A 22,180-nucleotide genomic window follows, 5' to 3' on the forward strand; every position below is an offset into this window, starting at 1 on the left:
GTGGTTTTTTGGTTGCTGTACTCTCTACACGGTGACTTGTGTGTAGCAAACTTCTCTACAGAGTGACTTATTTGTAGCTGAATTCTCTTCAGAGTGACTTACTTGTACCTGAACTATAAAGTGACTTGTCTGTAGCTGAACTCTCTACAGGGTTACTTGTTTGCAGCTGATCTCTATAGGGTAACTTGTTTGTATAGATTAACTCTCTACAGCGTAGTTTCTTTGTAGCTGAACTCTCTCCACAGTGACTTTTTTGTAGCTGAATTCTCTAGAGAGTGTAGCCGAACTCTCTACAGGGTGCATGACTTGTTTATAGCTGAACTCTCTTTAGTGTGACTTGTAATGTTCTGAAACACTACAGCGATATATTTGTAGTTGAACTCTCTATAGTGTGACTTGCTTCTTACTGAACTGTCTATAAGATTAACTGTTTGCAGCTGAACTCCCTACAGAATAACTTGCAATATAATAGAATTCTATAATGGAGTAAATAAATTAGTTGAATGCTCTATTAGGGTGACTGTTCTATTAGAGTATCTCTATCTTGCCTTTGCTACACGGAGTTGGCTTTCGAATCATAACGCAGTGGTTTGTAATGTGATTCTTCTGTACTACTACAAGGACTTTCTATGAAGATTATTCCAGCTATACACCGATTTTCAGCTCATTGCTCTAAGCAGTTAGCCTAGTAGGAGTAAAAACTAATACTTTTTATTCATAAAAATCGATCGTGTAATTGTGACATAGGTTGGATTTTGTGTCATATCTCCATGGTCTTATCTCGATTCCTTTCAAACCACCAAAAGGCACTCCTACAATGGTTACTCCATCTACATAGCAATTTTCAACTCATTCCATGAAGCGGTTTACCCTGTAGGCGTGACAACAAATCGATCTTGTTTTATGTGAATAATCGGTCATGAATCCTGAACCATTCATCGGATTTGCACCAAATTTGATGCTAGGATTTGCCTTTAGACTCCCTTTCTGTGTGCGAAATTACAAGGTGATCGGAGTACGCGTTTGCATTTTATAGCAATTTTTGCAAGTGTGTGAAAACACAAAGAAGAAAAAAATTGAAACTTTGGCAGCTTGTATCTCGGAAATGGCTGGAGCGATTTCCTTCAAATTTGGAATGTAGACTCCCCTGGCTGGCGGACAACTCTGTAGTAAATTTGGTTTCAATCAGATAAGGGATCACCGAGATACAAAGGTATGAAAATGATGTTTTCTTTCTTCCTGTCAATATACCCATGGTGTGGCGCGCCAGCTTCTTGGGCTTGATAGGCAATTTCAAAAGTATAATAGGACTACTGGTGGTCACTAACAGACCCCAGTGTTCAAAACAGATACAATGTAATGACTACTCTATTAGAGTATCTTGATCTTATTTCTGCAAAGTGTCTAAAGCCAACAAAATATAATGCAATAATATTGTGTACTGGCAGTTATCATTTGCTTTCTTATAGGCATGCATTGCCCAAATTTACAGATATAGTCCTTATTATTACTGGCATATTGCTTGATGCTTTCGATCCTATAAATTATGCTGGCATAATTGGTTGGGGCCTAATCATCAGCATTAATTTTAATTATATAGGTCAGTTCAGTAGCTGCTGAAAGTTGATCATAAATACAATATCACTTTATTAGGGATAAGCCTATTTTGGTTTTTTTTCCAACCTATTTTTCTTTTCAGCGATTCTTTTTTTTCTTACCTATTTTGCTGAATATTTTGCTTATTTTGCTGAGAATTAAAAATTACAGTATCTCAAGCTTAGAAGCATGTGTGACTGCTCTATTAGAATACTTTGTATGTAGTGACTGCTCTATTAGAGTATCTCGATCTTTAGTTGTAATTCCTATGGGCATAATTATGTTGTCCTAATACTATGCGTGACTATTCTATTAGAATATCTCGATCTTTTCGAAGTTGCCATTCCTTGGTGTCCATTTTTCAAATTTTTTGCCAATTTTTCCAGCATTTTGCTCTTAGCTTTTACCAACGTATTTTCCAAAAAAAATTGCCTGCAAAATTGGCACATCCCTATTTGTGATCCAGAGTGGGAAAACCAGTCTTATCGCCCCTGTCAACACATTACATTTTCATCCAGAACGCAAAGCTACATGAATACACTAGCAATCAAAATCAGCTAGTCTTGAGTGTCTGGTTTTGCTGGCTACTTTTTCCAAGCCCAGTGGCAATCCATACATGTGGTGTGGGGCCTTAATGAAGCTGTGGTCACTTGGGGATGGCTGTATGTGGCTGTACAGCTTCCTTAGTGTTGAATAAGTAGCTCTCCTGTGAATTTCCTTTCATTTTAGTGAGTTTTGAGACCTGAATGGCCCATAACTTGGCCTAATTCATCCCTACGCCTTCCTTTTCAATTTTTTAAACAGCTTATTGCACTCCTCCCGGGCCCTGACTTCCTTCCCTTTTGAAGCTCCCTGATACAGTTACCATGTTTAAAAACTATCTCAAATGGCAGGAAACTTAGTCATTAACTACTTGCACAGTGGATGCTCTGGAAGGTAAGGATTTGGTGTAAAACATGTGAAAATTTGGTACACATAGCTTTAACCATTGGTGAGCTACAACACACTAATTACTTAAAACCGGCATTTCTTGATACTTTTAAATAGGCAATAAGACTGGTTTTCCCAGACTGGGTCACATTTTACCTGTTATGCTATGTTTTATTTTTCTTATTAAACCTCAATATTAATTTTATGCATGTTTTGTTAAAATATTTGCACTTTATGGACAAATAATAAGTGGAGACTATAAATTCTTGCTTGTCATAATGCATGTTACAGAAAAGATTAACATACTCTTATAGAACAGTCAGCTACACATTAAAGTTACTGGCTGTTCTGTTAGAGCATATCAATCTTCACAGCAAAACCCATATGCTGATACTGACTGATACTAACTCCGTATTTTACTTCACTTTACTCTGTCTTGGAAACATTATTCAAATTCTGTCAAAATTTGTACAGTAATAGTCTACTATATACTATGACTAGAAATCTAGTTTTGTAGGCTGTACTTGAAAATATTGTTCCAAGACAGAGTGATACTGAGTAAAATTCAGTAAATACAGAGTTAGTATCAGTCAGTATTATGTAGTATCTTTACATGTGTTTTGCTGTGCTTTTTTCTGTGATATGTATTTTGACAATCAAGTATATTGCAATGCACATATATTCTGCCTATTATGCTCAATGCTTTCAAACACCTATTATGCTAATAATCAGTGGGTCTGTACCTATAGGGTTTTACAGACCCAGTGGCTGTTGAATTTATAATGTAAAATAGTTCATATGACTCCTTGAATAAAAAAATACTGGGCAGTGGTTATCACTTTGTTTATAATTCTACAGTGCCTAATCTGCAAAAATTGGCACGTTACCTAAAACCACTGAGCGATTGGATAAATTTTGGCATATATCTCCTACCAGAAGATCAGGGACATCATTGGATTGAGGTAAACAGAATTGAGTTGTATTTTGTTAAATATGTACGAATCAAGGAACAATCTATTAAGTTAATTTAAGGACCACAGCAATTTATGCAGTACCTACCCTGAAAACCTGTAAATTTTATGAAAATTATGCATTATAATATTACTTAGTCAGTTTGTAGTGCTAACAGAACCCAAGGAAGCAGTAAAGGGTAATACAAATTATATGGGAAAATTGCCTGCACCATTATCTAATTTATAAGTGTGTGAATCTTTCCATTTTGAAGCAACAAGGCGACGTGTAAAGTCTGGTACCAATCTGTCTCCTTTGTGACACAATCTTTTAAAATGCTTCACCTTGTTCTATTCAAAGGTGCTATCACATGATCTTGTATACCATTTTATTCCTAGAGAACGCTCAAATTCATTACAGTAAAATCGGATGATCACAACTAAAGTTATAGGGCAAATTCTACTAGATTAGTTGTATTGTTGTGTAAACATGATATAAGTATAGTTAGTTTGCTGCTTTTTACACCCAAGCTTGCCTTGGCCATTTTGGAGCACTTGGACCTACATCATCGTCACTACCACTACCCTGGAATATAGTTATTTTGTGTTGCAAACAATTTGTACAATATAAATGTGTGTGAGTGTCATTTATCATCATATACTTGTAATTATAGCGTTAATATGTGTTGTACCTATGTAGCTGATTTGTAATACGTAAGTGTTTACAGCCTTTAGTTTTTATTGCTAATCTATTGGTTTTATGCTTACCGTGTATGCTGCCAAAACCTCTCTGTCAGATATATCTAATGTTGCACCGATATCCAACTTAGCCGATTATTCCGATAACTGATATTAAGCAACATAAATTAGCCGATACCAATAACTGATCTGATAAACACTAATAACACTAACGCTACTCCTCATCATTATTAAATGACTCATATTAGTGACACATTGATTGATATACAGCTTATTCTAGACTAAAATGTAGATTTAGATGTATACCACAAGCAAAAGCTACTCATGGTAAACAGGTTTTAAGTACATTTTACTACTGCTATACAGTTGAGACAAGTGGCTGGTACTACATAGAAACCTAAAACCTCAGTTTACTGTGGGCATGGCCTAAAACCTGACAGTTTATTATGGGCATGGCTTGTAGTCACTGCATCAACACATAACTTAATTAAAATGCCAAATAGCTTATGTGTAGCTATGTCTAGCCTCCCCACATCATTATACTACACAGCACAGTGGAGATTAACATCAGCTTTGATTTAACAAAAAACCGATTAATCGACTAGTAGCCAATATCGGCCCAATACCGATTATTGAACCGATTATCAGTGCAACACTAGATATATCATTTTCGATAGCAGTAGTTCAGGGTTAGCATTGCCTGAGCCCGTTGTGCTAGCTACTAATGGTGTGCTACTGATTTCTTTGTCTTCATGGTCACCTCCAGCAATGCCAAGGGAGCCAACATTCAAATCAGCATGATCAAATTCATCCTCCTGTTCATCTTGATCCTAACTTTCATCCTCGCCAAGGTTTACAACCATCAGGTCCACTCGCTGTACTGTTGGATTGCCCAAGTAGGCATAGATTTCATTGTCTCCATCGTTGTCACTTTCATCTTCATCAGAAAGCCCATTAAAAACTGCTTGAATCAAGTTCTCTTCTAAAACCTGTGTAGATGCCATTACATCACTTTTGCACAAATCGAATCAACTTTGTGGGAGGGACCCTTTAATGCCATATGCCACAGCATAACTGTACAACAAGGCATACACCTATGGATGATGACGTCGATACCAGTGCTGGATGAAGATGAACAGTTAGGGGATGTGGAGTAGCAAATACAGGCAGTGATGGGGATGATGATGAATGATACCAGCAGTCAGGGGACATGGAGTAGCAGCTACAAGGGGTGGTGAAAACTGATGATGAACAAGATACATTACCAGAGCCTAGAGGTCGCAGCAGATCTAGAGGCATGGCCAGGAGTCACAGCCACAGCTCTAGAGGCCATGGTGGAGGACAAGGAACAACACCAACTCTAGGATCACCTACTACTCACCATCCAGAGTCAACAAATCATCTTGAGGCAATGTTTGATAACTGGCACAAAAGGGAGTCTGACTCTTGTACTTATGTATACAATAAGACTCCAGGCTCCACTGTACCCATTCCAGAAGGTGCATCTTCTCTAGATTTATTTTATAGGTTCTTCACTGATGAAGAGTGAGACCTACTAGTGTTGTATACTGACAGCTACTACAACAATGCCTCATGATACAATTCTAATTAATGTGCACTGTGTCAACTGTACACGTATGCGTACAATATACATGTGCCTATTACACAACACTTCCTCCCTCCTAAACAAAGGGAAGAAGTGCTTGGTTACAAGAAGAAACATGCACAATTTAAAATCACCAATGCACAATTACAATCAATGTAAGATGGAAGATCTATAATTAATGCAGAAAATGATTACAATCCAATAAAATGTGTGCAAGTAGTTCAATTCAGATAAAATTAAGACATTTTCTCAAGAGACATTGAGGAGGGTGGTGGTTCCTGATTGGCTGTAAGGTAACTAATTCCTATTGGGGAGTGTCAACAACAGCTGCAGCATTACTACTATCAAGTTCCAGCAGGCTCAGTGGCACTACTACTGTACTGTCTATTTCTGGTGGAGCGACAGGTTGGTTAAAAGCTGTATTGGTGTAGGGCCTGTGGGCTGCTCAACCCTGCCCTAACAAGGCAAGAGGTGATGAGCTTGGCAAGTATATATGGCCATCCACCAGCACTTCATAGTTAAGTGGGCCCAAGACTCTAGTAACTGTACCTTTGTCAGTAGCATTCGGCCGAAGGTCAGAAACCATTACCTCATCATTGGCAACAAAAGCTCTAGGTTGGTGGTCTCCTATTTGAGTTCCACTGACTGTCCCACATGTTGTGGGGTACATGGTTGAACTAATGACAGGTGAGTTCTTGGTGACCAGTTAAACAGGAGTTCTGCTGGTGTCCACGAGGTGGTTGTATGTGGTATGTAGCTAAGAAACAAGCAGTGAGGGTCTCAATTGTGGCATCTGTAATTCTGAAGTGTCTTGTTTGAAAAGGAAGAAAATCAGTTATGGAAGAAGTACCATGGAAGAAGTACCTGTTAACTCATTCTTCTACTGATCTATCCAACTTTTAAACCAGCTTAGAAGCCTAACTCATAGTCTTAGAAAGGATTTTGAAAAGCGTCTAGTGCAAGATGTGAAGTATAGACCAAAAGCATTAATTTTTGGCGATACATTAATTCGAGAACAAAGATACATCCTAGCATTACTGAACTGCTTACCTCTAATGGTTCCACAGTGTGCTCTGACCCTGAAATTGCAACTCTTTTTAATGACTTTTTCTCCACTGTGCTTGCTTGTGAGGACACCACCACAGTTCCTACAATTGACTAGGCTAGTTCTCCTCTTATTGCTGATTCTATTGAAATCACCCCTGAAGTTATCTACTACAAACTAATGAATTTGCAAAATAACAAATTCCTGGACCAGATGGTTGGCCTATCTCCTTAATCGAATCTGTAAGTGAATTTATTTCAGTGCCACCGTCCATTTTATTCAATAAGTCATATAGTAGCAGAACGTTACCAACAGATTGGAAGTGTGCCACCAATTCAAGGTGCACAGGATCTTGCTAGTAATTACAGACCAGTTAGTCTAACCCTCCATCTTCAGTAAGTTGATGGAGTCTATAGTTAAAGGTCACATACTAAGTCATCAATCTAGAAACGACCTAATTTCTCCTTACCAATAATATTTGGCTTACCAGGTAATTTATGTTCTACTCAGTTATTGCAGGTATTGGATTGCCTTACTGAGTATTTGGATAATGGCTATTCAGCTGCTATTGTGTTGATGTAATCTACTTAGATTTTTAGAAAGCGTTTGATACTGTCCCAAACCAACATTTATTGCAAAAGTTAACTTCATTTGGCATTCACTGCAATCTCTTAGAATGGATTAAAATCTTCTCAGTGTCTTCAACCGTATTAATAATAATAATAATAACATCATCGTACCTTAAAATTCTTAATTGTTTCTTATACCTGTACTTGTTACTATTACCATATGTTTTAATTAATAATTATATAATTATCCCTTTGGCCCCTAAATAGGCTTGTGCCAATTATGCCGGCATAATTTCGAGCATAATAGGCTGGAAAAAGCATCAAGCATTATGCCAGCATAATAGGACAATTTTCAAGAATTTTAATTAAAATGTGCAATGCGCGCGCCAAAAATACTGCACAACATGAACACACTGCGCATTATTACTGCATTTCATATCAAAAAACCTTGCAGTGCGATTAGTTTCACTATTTCTTGACTGATTATTCACACTTTATAGAATTAAGATTGAGATACTCTAATAGAACAGTCACTTACTCTAATACAGCAGTCAGGAAATGCAGATATACTCTAATAAAACAGTCAGCTGTCGAGCATAATCTTGATTTTGAGAGTATAATTTTGAGCATAATAGACTGGATTTTTGAGCACTGCTCAAAAGCATATTAGGCTACTTTCAAAGCATAATTGGCTCAAGCCTTCCCCTAAGTTAATACAAAAAGGTGGTTTATTGAATGTGAACACCACTATAGGGCTCTCGAAACATGCATTCCTTCAAATGCTTTCATCTCATAAACAGAATATCCTATGAATAGACGATTTAGACCATGCTACTCTATGGTTAACAGATATGATTCTAAGCTATATCCAAGCATTGCAGCATGATCAAGCATGATATAAGGTGAATCTGCATTTGAAAGAATTTTTGGTCTTTTCTAAAAGCTTTATTAACATGATGTTACCTGTCACAAAAAAGAGAGACAAATAGAGAAGGTTGCATTGATATTATACATCTATTCATTGTGAATAGGTTCTCCATGCATGGATTAACAGGAACCCAAGTGTTGTACAATATGTCAGAATGCATATTTTGCATAAAAACCAAAGCCACCAAAGGGTTAATATAATGCTCACAAATAAATACATGACTTCTCAAATTTGCTTTATTTTACATATCCTGTAATATTGTATGTTCTTTTGTATAACTATCACGTAACTATGTATGTCCCTATTTACACACACCTGTATCAAGAAGCCCTCTTGTAGTATAAAAGCATGTATGTGGCATCTGTGGCAGCTGGTCCACTCCCTGTGTCACTTCTTACACCATGTCGTGATACTTGGGTCACTATAGCTGCTGCATCATGTTGCTGCTGCTAGCACTGCTGCTATCGCTACTAATACTGCAGCACTACTGCTACTGCTAGTTAGGGGTGGGCGGAAAACCGCAATAGTCTGATGAAGCGATACCGGTATAGTCAAAAATTCTTGGAAACGATGTTATCACAATATCAAGAATACCGCGGTGTTGATTTGTATTAACTACTGTAAACATGATCCAGGTATCCAGGTAAGAATCTAGATACATACAGAGGGGATATTAAAATATTCTAGATTGCGATACTCTAATAGAGCAGTCAAGTGCACTCTAATAGAGCATTCATACGAATATGAAGTAGTTACTAACAGATTTATCATTGTGATAAGGGACTTATTAATATTTCTACACATTGTAGCAATATAAAAAATGTGGTGATGCAAAACTGAGTGTGAGCTTCTATTGCTACAGTCAGCAGTTTTTAAGTAATGCATGGAAATCTGTAAAACTCCTGAATTTATGTCATGCACTTGGGTAAACAAGACACATCCTCCCTACGTTTAATATTATTGTTTGTAACAAAACGGAAGTCTTCCTGATGTCTGTATCGCAATGCATAGTTCAATGAATGGTGTATTATGTTATTTTGTACATCCATTCATGCTGCTGTATTCAGTGTATTGTCACTTGTGTAGGCAGGTGTAGTATAGAGCACCTGTCAAAATATGAAAGAAATATCATGATAATTAGTAATATCGTGATATTTTCCCATGATATATCATGATAGTAAAATTTCAATACCGCCCAGCCCTAATGCTAGAACTGCTGCTGCTAGGTGCTTATCCCACTTCTGACACCATGTGGTGTTACTTGTGAATGTACAGTGGAACTTCTCTTATAAGGACCTCTCTTATCCAGGCACCTCCATTGCTTGGACAATGTCTTGGGTTTGAAGAAATTTAGGCAAAAAATTTTTATTAAAATGGCTTCAGTTAGCGGAGGAAAGCGGAAATAAAAGTTGTTACACTATATATGAAACTAAAAGTTATGGAGCAACTTGTGAAGGAGATGTCATAGAGAGCAGTGGCAGAACAGTTTGTGGCGAAGTCAACGAAAAGCGATACATGGAAGGATAGAGAAAAGATAAAGAAATGTATGGCTTCTTGTTGTAATCCAAAGGAGTTTGCGAAACGATGCTGCTTAATACGTGAGCCAGTGATAGATGATTTGGACAATGCATGCTCTTTGTGGTTCTTGCAACAATGTGCCAAAGGCACCCCGGTGTCTGGGCCAATACTTCAAGACAACTTTTTGCTGTGCTGTACCCAGAGGGCAGACAAACTTTCAAGGAAGTCCTGGAGGGCTTCAAAAATTTAGTGGCAGTATGGTATCAGAGCACTTTCTCTTCAAGGTGAACTACAGTCAGCTGTGCAATCCTTTCACTCTACTCTCAAGAAAGTCATGGGAAAGATAGGTTGTAGTAAAGAGCAAGTTTGTAATGCAGATGAAGCTGGAGGCTAATGTCTTAAAAATCTCTTGTATATAGCCATTGGAGAGAAGCAAGCTAAGAATTTCAAGAAGTCTAAAATAGAGTTAAATTGTTGGCCTGTGCTAACACATCAGGAACATGTAAGTTACCATTGGCATTCATCCACAGGTACAAAAGGCCATGGTGTTTTAATCTAATGGATATGAATATAGCTTACCTGTTCACTTGTACAAGCAAGCAAATGTCCGAATGGATACTACTGTGTTTAAAAGTAAAGAGACATTGCAAAAAAATTTGTAATGACCTGATGCTTTGGAGCAATGATTATCAAAGATGCTGTTTATTGGTCTGCTAAAGCATGGGATGACATAACTGTGGAAAATTTGAATAGAGGATGGAACCAACTGTTTTCCAGTTGTGACATTAGTAATATAATAATACAGGATTATATGAAGGCAAAAGCCTGTAAGTCCTGATCTTAAAGCTTATCAATACTTCTAACTATATATACAGTTCAGTACAAAAATAAGCTATCTTTGTTGTGCTTGTCAAGAGTTGCTTTAAACTCATTGGTTGATGATGCCCCACTACACTAAAAGGAAGTGCATTCCAGTAATTCACAATTCATTGAGAATAAAAATGTTTGTCTAACTGTATTGGAATATTCCGCTACAATTAAACCATTCCACTATGTGGAGTTCAGATACATCACAAAGCTCAATTAAGAAATTTCAGTTACATGCAACTCAGCCTGTACGTAAACAAGTCAACATGTTTAAACACATCAAAGGTATGATCTCTCTGTCCCTCACAACTAATCCTCATTCCTGTAATAAAAGACAAGTTAAAAGGAACACTTATTAGCTTTGGGGTATGCAATTTCAAAAGGAAGGTATATCTAATCCTGAAACAGCCAAGCCGTAAAAAAGGGTGTGGCCTCTCAATAAAGCTAGGGTGAAAAAAGCTGTGAAATCAAAGGTAGCAGCCAAGAAATGGCTACAATAATGCTAATGTCAATCATTATTAATGAGATCACTCATCATTAATAATGATTGACATTAGCATCTAGTACTGGGCGATATAGCTGACATACGACACATCACAACGTAATTTTTTATATCGTGATACAATAGCAAGAAATTATATCATGATATAGCACAGGTGATCTAAGCAATACAACATGAGCTCGTAAGATGGCATCTCCAGTTTCGCCATTACTCCTACTGCATGCATGCACGTCTCACCCATGTCAACGGTGTAGCATACTGTTGGGTATTTTGGAGGCGCTATCTACTTAGATCTGTATTCAGCAGTTGGGACATGTAGGAAGCAGTAGATCAGTGAGAAGAATAGTAGTTCAAAGAGCCACTGTAATTAACCAGCACCAATTTTCAGCTACTTGAATTTGTAAAAAAGATCGAAATACTCTAATAGAGCAGTCAGTGCGATACTCTAATAGAACAGTCAGTAAAATGTATAACATTGCTCTAATTATACTGCTTGGTCTAAGCTTTCTTGATATAAAAAGAAAGGAGAAAGAGACTTTGCATGTAAAATGTCCTCCAGATGCCATTTCAAAACATGTTTTTTGTTTTAAATTTCCTGGGGGGCATGCCCCCAGATCCTCCTAGCTTGCATGTGCTTTGCACATGTAGTTATTGTAAACTGATAATCTCTAATTTAACCCATTAACCGTCATTGGTGCCATATGGAGGTTTTGTTACTAAGTAACGTACAATAGTCGTCTGGGAATTCTTTCAACGTCAGTTTTACAAGTTTTCTGCCGACGCACGATGTCACAAAAGGTCACACCCACAGACCCCCCTAACTATGATAAAAGGATCCCTCCCACAAAGTCAATTCATTTTGCGCGAAAGTGATGTAATGGCATCTACACAAGTTTTAGAAGAGGATTTGATTCAAGCCATTTTTGATGGGCTTTCTGAAGAAGATGAAAGTGACAACGATGAAGACAACGAAATCTATGCCTTCTTGGGCGCTCCGACAGTACGGCGAGCGGACCTGATGGTGGCAAACCTTGTTGAGGACGAAGGCGAGGATCAAGAAGAACAGGAGGACCAATTTGATCGTGCTGATCTGATGGCTGGCTCCCTTAGCATAGCTGGAGGTGATCAAGAAGACGAAGAAGTCAGTAGCAAACCATTAGTAGCTAGCACAACGGGCTCAAACAATGCTAACTGTGACACTAGCACTATTGAAAATGATTTATCTGACAGAGAGGTTTTGGCAGCTTACATGGTAAGAATAAAACCATGATTAGCAAAAATGCAATAGATAACATGAAAATCTAAACAATTACGTATTACAATCTGCTACATAGGTACAACACTATCTAATTACAGGTAATAACAAATGACACACATGTAATTATATTGTACACATTTATTTATTACATTGTTTACAAAATAATAACTATATTTCAGGGTAGTAGTAGTAGTGATGATAACAGTGACGATGATGCACATCCAAGTGCTCTAAAACGGCCAAGGCAAGCTCGAGTAACCAGAGCTCAATGCCGTATGCCACGGTGTGACTGCACTACAAGGCATACACCTACGGATGATGATGTGGATACCAGTGCTGGACGAGGACGAAGAGTTAGAGGAGGTGGAGATACAGTCGATGATGATGAAGAATCGATACCAGCAGTCAGGGGACGTGGAGTAACAGCTACAAGGGGGGATGGAAACAGTGACAATGAACAAGCAGCATTACCTGTACGTGGACGAGGAAGATCTAGAGGTCGCAGCAGATCTAGAGGCACAGCCAGAAGTCGTAGCCGCAGCACTAGAGGCCATGGTAGAAGGAGGGGCCATGGTAGAGGGAGGGGCCGTGGTAGAGGACGAGGAACAACAGCAACTCCAGGATCAACTACTACTCCAGGGTCAACAAATTACCTAGAGGCAGTGTCTGATAACTGGCACAAAAGAGAGCCTGACTCTTGTACTTACGTATACAATAAGACTCCAGGCTCCACTGTGCCAATTCCAGATGGTACATCTTCACTAGATATATTTTGTAGGTTCTTCACTGATGAAGTGTGGGACCTACTAGTGACTGAGACTAATAGATATGCTCACGATCATCCATCCACAAAACCCAATGCTCGGGTTTATGATGATGTTGACATCGATGAGATGAAGGCGTTTATTGGAGTACTTATCTTGATGGGAATACTTCGACTGCCTCGTCTTGAGATGTATTGGAGTACATCAGAGTTACACAAATATATTTCCACACCAAGCATATCTAGTATATTGCAAAAACTCGTTTTGAGCAAATCTTCCGCTTTCTTCATGTGGCAAACAATGCTGAGCAGGCAACACCTACAACAACACCAGATAAATTATTCAAAATCAGAGCATTAGCAAACCTATTGCTGGCATCCTTTCAGTCTAATTATGTACCAAAACAAACTGTATACAGTAGACGAGGCTATGATCCCTTTCAAGGGACGCTTGTCCTTCAAACAGTACATGAAGGACAAGCCGACCAAGTGGGGAATAAAGGTTTTTGTACTAAGTGATGCCAGCAATGGGTATGTTTACAGATTCCAAATATATGCTGGAAAGGGCATGGATCAGGGTGTTGAAGTGGGGCTGTGCTCTAGAGTAGTGCTGGAACTCATGGAAGGCCTGGAAGACCACGTGTTTAAGCTGTACACAGATAATTACTATACAAGCCCACAACTGTTTTTGACCCTCTACAAAAAGGGTGTCAACTGCTGCGGAACAGCTAGAACTAACCGAAAAGGCTTTCCAAAAGTATTAGTAAAAAAAAGAAGGAGAACAGAGGATATTATGACTATAGATCAAACGGACTTCTTCTGGCAGTAGCATGGTTTGATCGGAAGTATGTCTACTTCATAACCACTATGCACCGAGTGGAGACAACTGAACCATGTACCATCCGCCGGCGTAATCAGGATGGGTCTCTTTTGGATGTACCATGTCCTCCATTGCTCTCTGATTACCAGCAATACATGAGAGGGGTAGACAGGGATTATCAGCTGGTGGGCTTCTATAATGTTGGGAGAAGACCTAGAAAATGGTGGAAGAGATGTTTTTCATGCCTGCTAGAATGCTCCCTTCTGAATGCCTATGTGCTCCATGGATTGGCATTTCCTCATCTCCACCAGGCCAAAGGATGCAAAAATTTGACATTTTGCAATTCCGGCTGGAGGTGGCCACTTCACTGATAAATAGTTTTTGCTCAAGGCAAAGGGCTGCCAACCAAGACGGTGATTGTTTGACCAGGAGAAATGTGGCACTTGGCCACTGGCCTACAAATGTGGAAAACAAACGTGACTGTATCGTATGTATGAAAAAACACACCAGACTAAACTTACCAAGAGCAGAAGTCCGCCACCAGACAAGAAATAAGTGTTCGCATTGTGATGTATACCTGTGTATTGAAAAAGACAGAAACTGTTTTGCCAAGTATCATACCAAGTTAGAATACTGGACTGACTAGCTAGCTACATGTAGCCAAATAAGTATATTGTATACTTTGCAATATCTATAGTAGTTACAGTATTATTATTGTGTACAACCGTCCAATTAATGTATGTAATGAACTAATAATAATAATATCACAGTGTTAAACAAAGCAGGACAGTATAACACACCTTTCTTTCCAAGAAGATAGTTGGCTAAAACTGTCATGGCGTCTGGGTGAAGTTTCCATTGTCTAATGGCGAGAATACGATGTCAGATACAACAGAACTCTTTTGGGTACTCAGCAACGTCTTTCTTACATGAAATCTTCCACGATGGACTTAGTTTCACCCAGATTACATTCACGGCATGGCAATTCCATTTTCTCGTGCAACATAATGTGGCTTTATACGCATGCGTATTTGTTTGAACCAGCGATGGGGAAGATGGCTTCTACAATAAAGGACTGTATCTTCTGCAGGATTTAATCGCTACTTCCGCCAATGGTACGATGGTGTTCCTTGATGCCTGTGACTTACCCCAGCCAATTGTGAAAGTGAACCTGCAATATTTTCAATCGCCGCCATACGCGTGAATAATTATTTTGGGGAAATCAGCCTGTTGCTTCGACATGGTAAGAGTTATGGGATAACTGACATAAGAACTATTTTATGCAGTTCATGAGCTGTATTTTGATGTATGGTTGCTATGTGTCTTGTATTACATCTAACTTTCTATAATGCCAAATCCAACATAGTCTCTATTTTTTCGGGATCCCTGATGGTGAATGGGTTAATTGATCAAGATTATGAAGGTATTGCAGATTAAGTTGTAGGTGAACCGGAAGACTAAGTATTATAACTTGCCAGTATGCAAATCAACATTTCTTTTTAACTAGCTGTTTAAGTGCATATGATGTATTAGCTAATAGACGATCTTATTCCTGTGTTTTGTGTAGAGTGTAGTAGTACATACTTGAAAAACATCTGAAAAAAAGAAAATAAACATTTAAGATAAAATATTGGTATAACATCGTGATATATATTCATATCGTGAATAAATTTTGCCATTACATACGACATAAGAAAAATTTATATCGCCCAGCACTATTAGCATCATTGTAGACATTTCTTGGCTGCCACCTTTGATTTCACAACTTTTTTGCCTTAGCTTTTTTTGAGAGGCTGCACCCTTTTTTATGGCTTAGCAGTTTTTTGATTAGATAGTGTTTATAGTGGGATTCCAGACCCTTTGAAAGGCATTTGACTAATGGTGTGGATGGCTGATAAATAGTCTGCTATAGCCTTGCAACCATACCTTTCACCGAAACTTGCGAATTAACTAATGTTGGCTGTTACCCATAAATCAACCGATTAACTGTTATACTTTAAATTCCAGAGCATGGGAGTCTGCACTGGGTTATATGTAACTACCATGCAGCTAGACAGAGCAATGCTGCTACTGTCCAATAAATTAGTTATCATCCAGTGATAACTAACTTAGAGCAGCCACTCATAACAATCTCAAATGGAATAATATAGATATGTTAATTTTAAATGCTCCACTATGTATACAAAAACTTGGGTCAGGTCCAGTTCTACTATTGCATGTGTATGGACTGGTGCATAAACAAATGCTAGAATTAAAGAATGATTAAATTAAAAAATTATCCACAAATAATGATTTTATTTATTGTTTCCTTAAAGAATTTAATAGATGCTATTATGTTATGATAGCTTTTAGCACTGTAAATAACTGTACACCAGTCATGTGTTGATAGCAATTTTTGCTTCATGCACACCTGATTGTAAATATTAGGCTGTAAATTCATGGAAACCATAGTAATGTACAAATTTCTGTAAAGTATGCAATACATGTTACACATAATTATGCATATAACACATCAGTATCATGTGGCGCTTCCAGCAGTGTGTGCACCTGGTCATAGATATTGTGCATCCAGTACCACACTATTTGAATGTTTTATTGTGCTGTCATAAAAGACATTTTTAATGTAGTATGTTTGTTTATGCACTAGTTTGAACATGCATGGAACAAAATATTCTTCACCATAAATAATGATGGTGCAAAAGTTTTACTGAATTGAATCTTATTTTGCCGTGTATGTAAGCAATTAAAATTATACGCAGGTTTTATGTAGTACGCACCTTTTATCCAGTCTATACTTTTCATAACAATATGGTGAACATTTTGGGTTTTCGTTCAGCTATTCATGTATGCATACAATAATGCCATGTGTTTTTCCTCTTAATTCATAATTTCATTGGTGATATAATTTTAGCAAATCAGGATAAACAATGAGGGGAAAGGTGTTGCTAGCTGCAAGATAGAATTGTACCGTAAGTATTTAGAGTGTGGAGAAAAAAGATGGCAGAAAGTTTTGGATGCTCTGGAAGAATCTGAGCATACCAATTTAGCTGATGAAGTTAAGGAAAAACTGCTGAAAGAATTTTCAAAACAGTGACACTTTGACTATTTAACTGCTGTTTATGCATACATTTTTTGCTAGTTATGCTTTTTGATGCTGTTTGCTAAACGATGATCTATTGAGTTAAATAATTTAGTGTCATATGAACATTTGGAACCAATAGATCAGTCAATCTGCAGCTACATACTTCACACTATACTATGTATGCGTTGAGCTAGATCCTCAAAAATGTTTAATAAGGCCACATAAACTTAATTATTAGTTTCTCATCCTCCTGTACTCAAAATAGCAGTGTGGGAGGGCAGATTTGTGTTTTATTTTTTAATAACTAGACAGCTGAATTAGCTAGCTAAAATGACTCAAATTCCAATTCTCTTAGACTGCTCTGGCAAGGTACCAACTATAAAAGGTGTTAATTGGTTTCCCTTAGCCACCAGTGGTGCAAAAAATCCTTAATGAGGTAAGAAAAACAGTAATGCGGGTGGAGATGAGAAACTAATAATTAAGTTTATGTTGCCTAACTCATGGATGCAATTGCATGTGCACGATCTTAAAATTTGGCTCATTTGTAGTACTGTTTAACCTGCTAAAATTATTTCAAAATCTTTTCGTTCAAATGTCTGACATAATATTTACAGCCAATCAAAGTTTTCACTGTACATTTCCTATTAGGAAACCATATAAGTGCAGTGTCCATTATATACCTTTCCCAAATTTGTAATGGAGCCAAATCATACATGTCTGTTGTTGACACCATTGCTGTCACCACTAATCATCTGGTTGGTTGAAATGTTAACTCTCTTCAGAAAAACCCACTTTTAATTTTTAGCTGTTTTTCATATCCAGCTCAACTTGTACATACTATACGGTTCAATTCAAATGCATAGCTGAAATTTATTGCTCAGCTGTACTACTGTATAGCACTTCATCAACTGAAAATAACAGTCTAGGCCTTGCAGATGACTTATAACACATTACTTGCTTGCAGGTGTGTATGCAGAAATTTAAGGGGTGTCCACTACAACTAAGTGATTGTTATATTAGAGTAGTTTATATTGCTTGACTGCTTTATACTAAATTATTTTTCAGAACAGTGCTATAAGTGTTGCTATCATGTGGAAAACTAATACCTAACTAAGATAAGACTTAAATTTAGTTAGATGTGTCTTGTTTCAGGTACTGTAAACTTGAAGTTTCAACTCCAATTTACAAATGGTGTATACAATCCATAGGGTTTCCTAAAACGCCCCAGAGCTTGAGCTGAAAATGTGTCCCTCTTATATAAATATATATATATTTATAAAACTTTGCGTGGGCGAGATCAAAGGGAAAAGTGTACTTTATATTTCATAAAGTACACTCTCAGTCGGCCAACTGTTTCATCGACCACAAAGAGTGCTTTATTGCACCGCACAGAGTGCTTTATTCACAATAAAGCACTCTTTGCGGTGCAATAAAGCACTCTTTGTGGGCAATAAAGCACAGTTGCCCACGTGCCTTAGTGTAGGCTAATAGCCTACGGAGCTCGCGCCAGTACGACTAATCACCCAAGCCGGTGAAGGCTGATAGCCTCGCCGCGCTGAGTGATCAATCACCCCAGCCAATACGAGTTCTACCACTGGATTACTTTTATAGACATACCTAAATGCTTCGATGATGGGTGGGAGAAGGTAACGTTGCTGTTACGTTCAGCGGCGGAGGAAGTAGTTGATATGAGGGGGGGCTCCGTTGAGGTGACCCAGACTTATTTCTATAGTTTGGTAAAGTGAGACCAAAAAAAAAAAAAAAAAAAAAAAAAAAAAGGTCACAACCAACTCACAAGAGCTTTCCACCTCACCAGCTACCATTTCTAGCTGATAAACTACATAAAAATCCTTACATAGCTCGCTACACACTGACTACTTTATTAGAGTGACTGCTCTATTAGAGTATCTCGATCTTTATCACGGTTATCAGCTCCACTCCAAGAAAGATAATTTAGGTGTGATATCATTCTGAGGGGGGCTAAGCCCCCCCTCAGCAGACCTAGGGGGGGCTTTAGCCCCCTAGCCCCCCCCCCTTTCCGCCGCCTATGGTTACGTTTGTTAATGTAAATGGACAACTCCTGGAGATATCACGGAAATACTTCACCATGTGACTCGCAATAGAATCGATTGTGGGTTGTGAACAAAACCTGCCAAAAGACGCAATGAACGTCTACTATGCCAAACTATGGTGAAATACGCGTGAGTTACTTTGTTAAACTAGTTTGTGTGCGTTCAGGCTACTAATAGTTCTTGCAACGCTTGTTAATTACGAGTCCTAGTGTATGGTGAAGCTACACGACTAGAAAGTTCCATAAATCATTTAAAGCATAGCCTTACTCGTGCTATACGAAAAATAAAGTACTCGGCGCTTGGCCTCGTACTTTATTTTTCATATAGCACTCGCGGCTATGCTTTAACATATGCAAATTAATACAAATGTGTTGAAGGCTTTCAAGAGAATTTCTGCTAAAAAATGGTTAGGAGTACTAGTCAGCTACATACATTGTTTCATGTGGTTATCAGTGCATGGTGTCTTAGAGTTATGTATGCTCCACTAATGATTATCACAAAAGTAGGGTCTAGGGACCCAATCAGAGGCAGATCCAGGGTTTAGCAAGATGGGGTGCATCACAGTATAGCAGGTATAAGAAGCAGGAAGCACTCCTTAAAAGTTGGAGGTATTTTATATGTTTTAGGACTCAAATATTTGATATACTGTAATAATAACAAGTTAAAGCCCCCATTCGGTGATTATTAGTTTCTCATCCAGCCTTTCTAATTATTATGATGCGGGCGGGAGGGTATTACCATTATACCATTATTTTATAATATTAACACACTGATGTACAGATCTTGTTCAAATTGTCTTTTTTTTCTTACTACAAACATTTCCTTCACCAGCTGATTCTACTTTTCGTGATCGCCAACTGTTTTTCGACAGTCAACTGAAAGCCTACTTTGATGCAGTCGATAGAGCACGATTGCAACTGACCATGGCACTGCAGCAATTTGCTAAGGAAAACAACAGTTCTCCTGGTGATATATAGCGCATTGTAGCGTTCATCAACAAAAATTATAACAGTTTGGTATCACGTGTTCTTCTGAGCATGCGCAGAGTAAATAATGGCTTACCATGCGGTAGATTAAGAAGGATGCGGGCAGTGGATGAGAAACTAATAATCACCAAATAGGGGCCTAAAGGAAAAATTAGAAATTTTAAGTTCGATTAGGGATCATAGAAAAAAACAGTAGTAGGCCTGCGCCTAATATGCTGGCATAATTTTGAGAATAATAGGTCACCAATTTTGTGAGAATAATTCCAGAATAATAGGATGGTTACAGGAATAATTTTAGAATTATCGGACATCCACAAGAATAATCAGTGGAATTAAGGGGCGTACCTCTTCTTGATTAGCTAGAAAAACGAAATAAGCTACTAAGAATGATAGATAGCTGGTGTTATTATACGAGTGCTGGCTGAAAAGGGCTGAAGAGCCTCTAAAAGATCGATTTACTCTAATAATACGCTCAAATACTCTAATAGAGCAGTCATATCATTTCATGTTAATAATCTGCAAAGAGCATCAGGGATTTAACTGCATAATTATCTGCAATTCTGAAACTTGTACATCTTATACCAGTGTATTTCTTTAAGTCTTTCAACAAACATATTGATATCATTATCCACTATAGGGTGTAGTTATAGCTCGATCTAGCTTTAATGCACTGATACTTGAAAACTCTTTAATTATTACTCCCAATAGCCATTTTAAGCCTGTTGTAACAATTATATGTAAAGTTGAATACTTCGTTTATGGCTAGCTATTAATTAATTCTGGTAAAACTACTTATATCAGCATCTTGAGAACTAAGCAACTATAGCTACAGAAACTAAATTAGCATTATTATTGAATAATAGGCTAGATACAAGAATAAAAAAAGAATAATAGGAGAAATTTTTGGGAAATTCTGGAAAGAATAATAGGTAAAATTTTGAGCATGTTAGGCTCAGGCCTAAACAGTAGGGAAACAAGGGAGGTTGCCTACACCTGCAGATATGCTAGCGAACATTTAATAGGGTTGGCAATGAAAAAATCAACCTCTATAGTTTCTCCTCCAACTCTGGGTGATCAATCCTACCCAAGTCTATATCAAAACCGTAGGGTAATAATACGGTGATCCCCTTGCTGTGTCTGTAGCGCGCATGTTAATTTTTCGCGATTTTCAGGGTTTTAAATAAAAATGGGCAGCAGCATCAGCGATGCTGTTTAGAGCACTTCAATGTTTCCATGATGAATGGTACAATAGCGTGAGCGCCGAGGGTATCAGTTTGCGTTGGCACGTAAACACCGTAAATATCCACTTAATAAGGTCCAAAAAGGTGCCTGGGAGTTAGTAAACCAATCTTGTACTTTGTTAAGTGGGTTTCAGTTGGTTGATTTTTCCAGCATTGCGCACCGTTTTAACGAAAATTGAAGTACAGCGAATCACCTTTTAAACAAGTGTATTTTGTAGAGCACCTCACCCAATAACCTAAAACAGCAATGGACAACAGTCTAGATGTTCCTGCCCATTTTTATAAAAATGAGCCGAGATCCGTCAAAATTTACGACTCGGCTATATCCCAAACGGAAGTCATTTGGTTGCTACCGAACCCACCATTTTTTAGAGCACTCAAATGCTTTTTTTTTACAACCACAAAGATAATAATATAAAACACTTAAACAGTGGGCAGAGAGGCAAACTCTGCCCAGTCCTGGGATGATGGTATTGTTGCCATTACCCACCATTTAAAACTAGACCATTGCTAGGCTCCATCCCCTGAGTTACAAGTTAATCCAAAGATGTTCGATTTTTTCATTGCCAACCCTACTGATTTAATCCCTAATTCAGTCTATACCCAAGAGTCCAAGACCAAGACTGAAATAGGAATTATATGTTCACTGGTATATCTGGAGGTGTAGGCAACCTCCCTTGTTTCCCTCCTTTTTTCTATATATCCCTAATCGAACTTAAAATTTCTAATTTTTCCTTTAACTTGCAAT

General features: G+C 37.9%; 1 protein-coding gene across 2 annotated transcripts in view; it reads left to right on the forward strand.

Annotated features, from left to right (window-relative positions):
• The window catches only part of LOC136253801 (uncharacterized), a 168,611-nt gene extending 151,353 nt beyond the window's left edge, over nt 1-17,258 (forward strand). For both annotated transcript variants that reach the window (XM_066046461.1, XM_066046466.1), the window contains 2 exons: nt 3,385-3,488; nt 16,963-17,258. In XM_066046461.1, the coding sequence (XP_065902533.1) occupies nt 3,385-3,488; nt 16,963-17,145 (287 nt within the window). In that variant the 3' untranslated portion in view covers nt 17,146-17,258. The remainder of the gene's footprint in view (nt 1-3,384; nt 3,489-16,962) is intronic.
• Nucleotides 17,259-22,180: the final 4,922 nt, after the last annotated feature.

The sequence above is a fragment of the Dysidea avara genome, chromosome 1 (genome assembly GCF_963678975.1).
Source record: "Dysidea avara chromosome 1, odDysAvar1.4, whole genome shotgun sequence".
In the NCBI taxonomy this organism is placed as follows: domain Eukaryota; kingdom Metazoa; phylum Porifera; class Demospongiae; order Dictyoceratida; family Dysideidae; genus Dysidea; species Dysidea avara.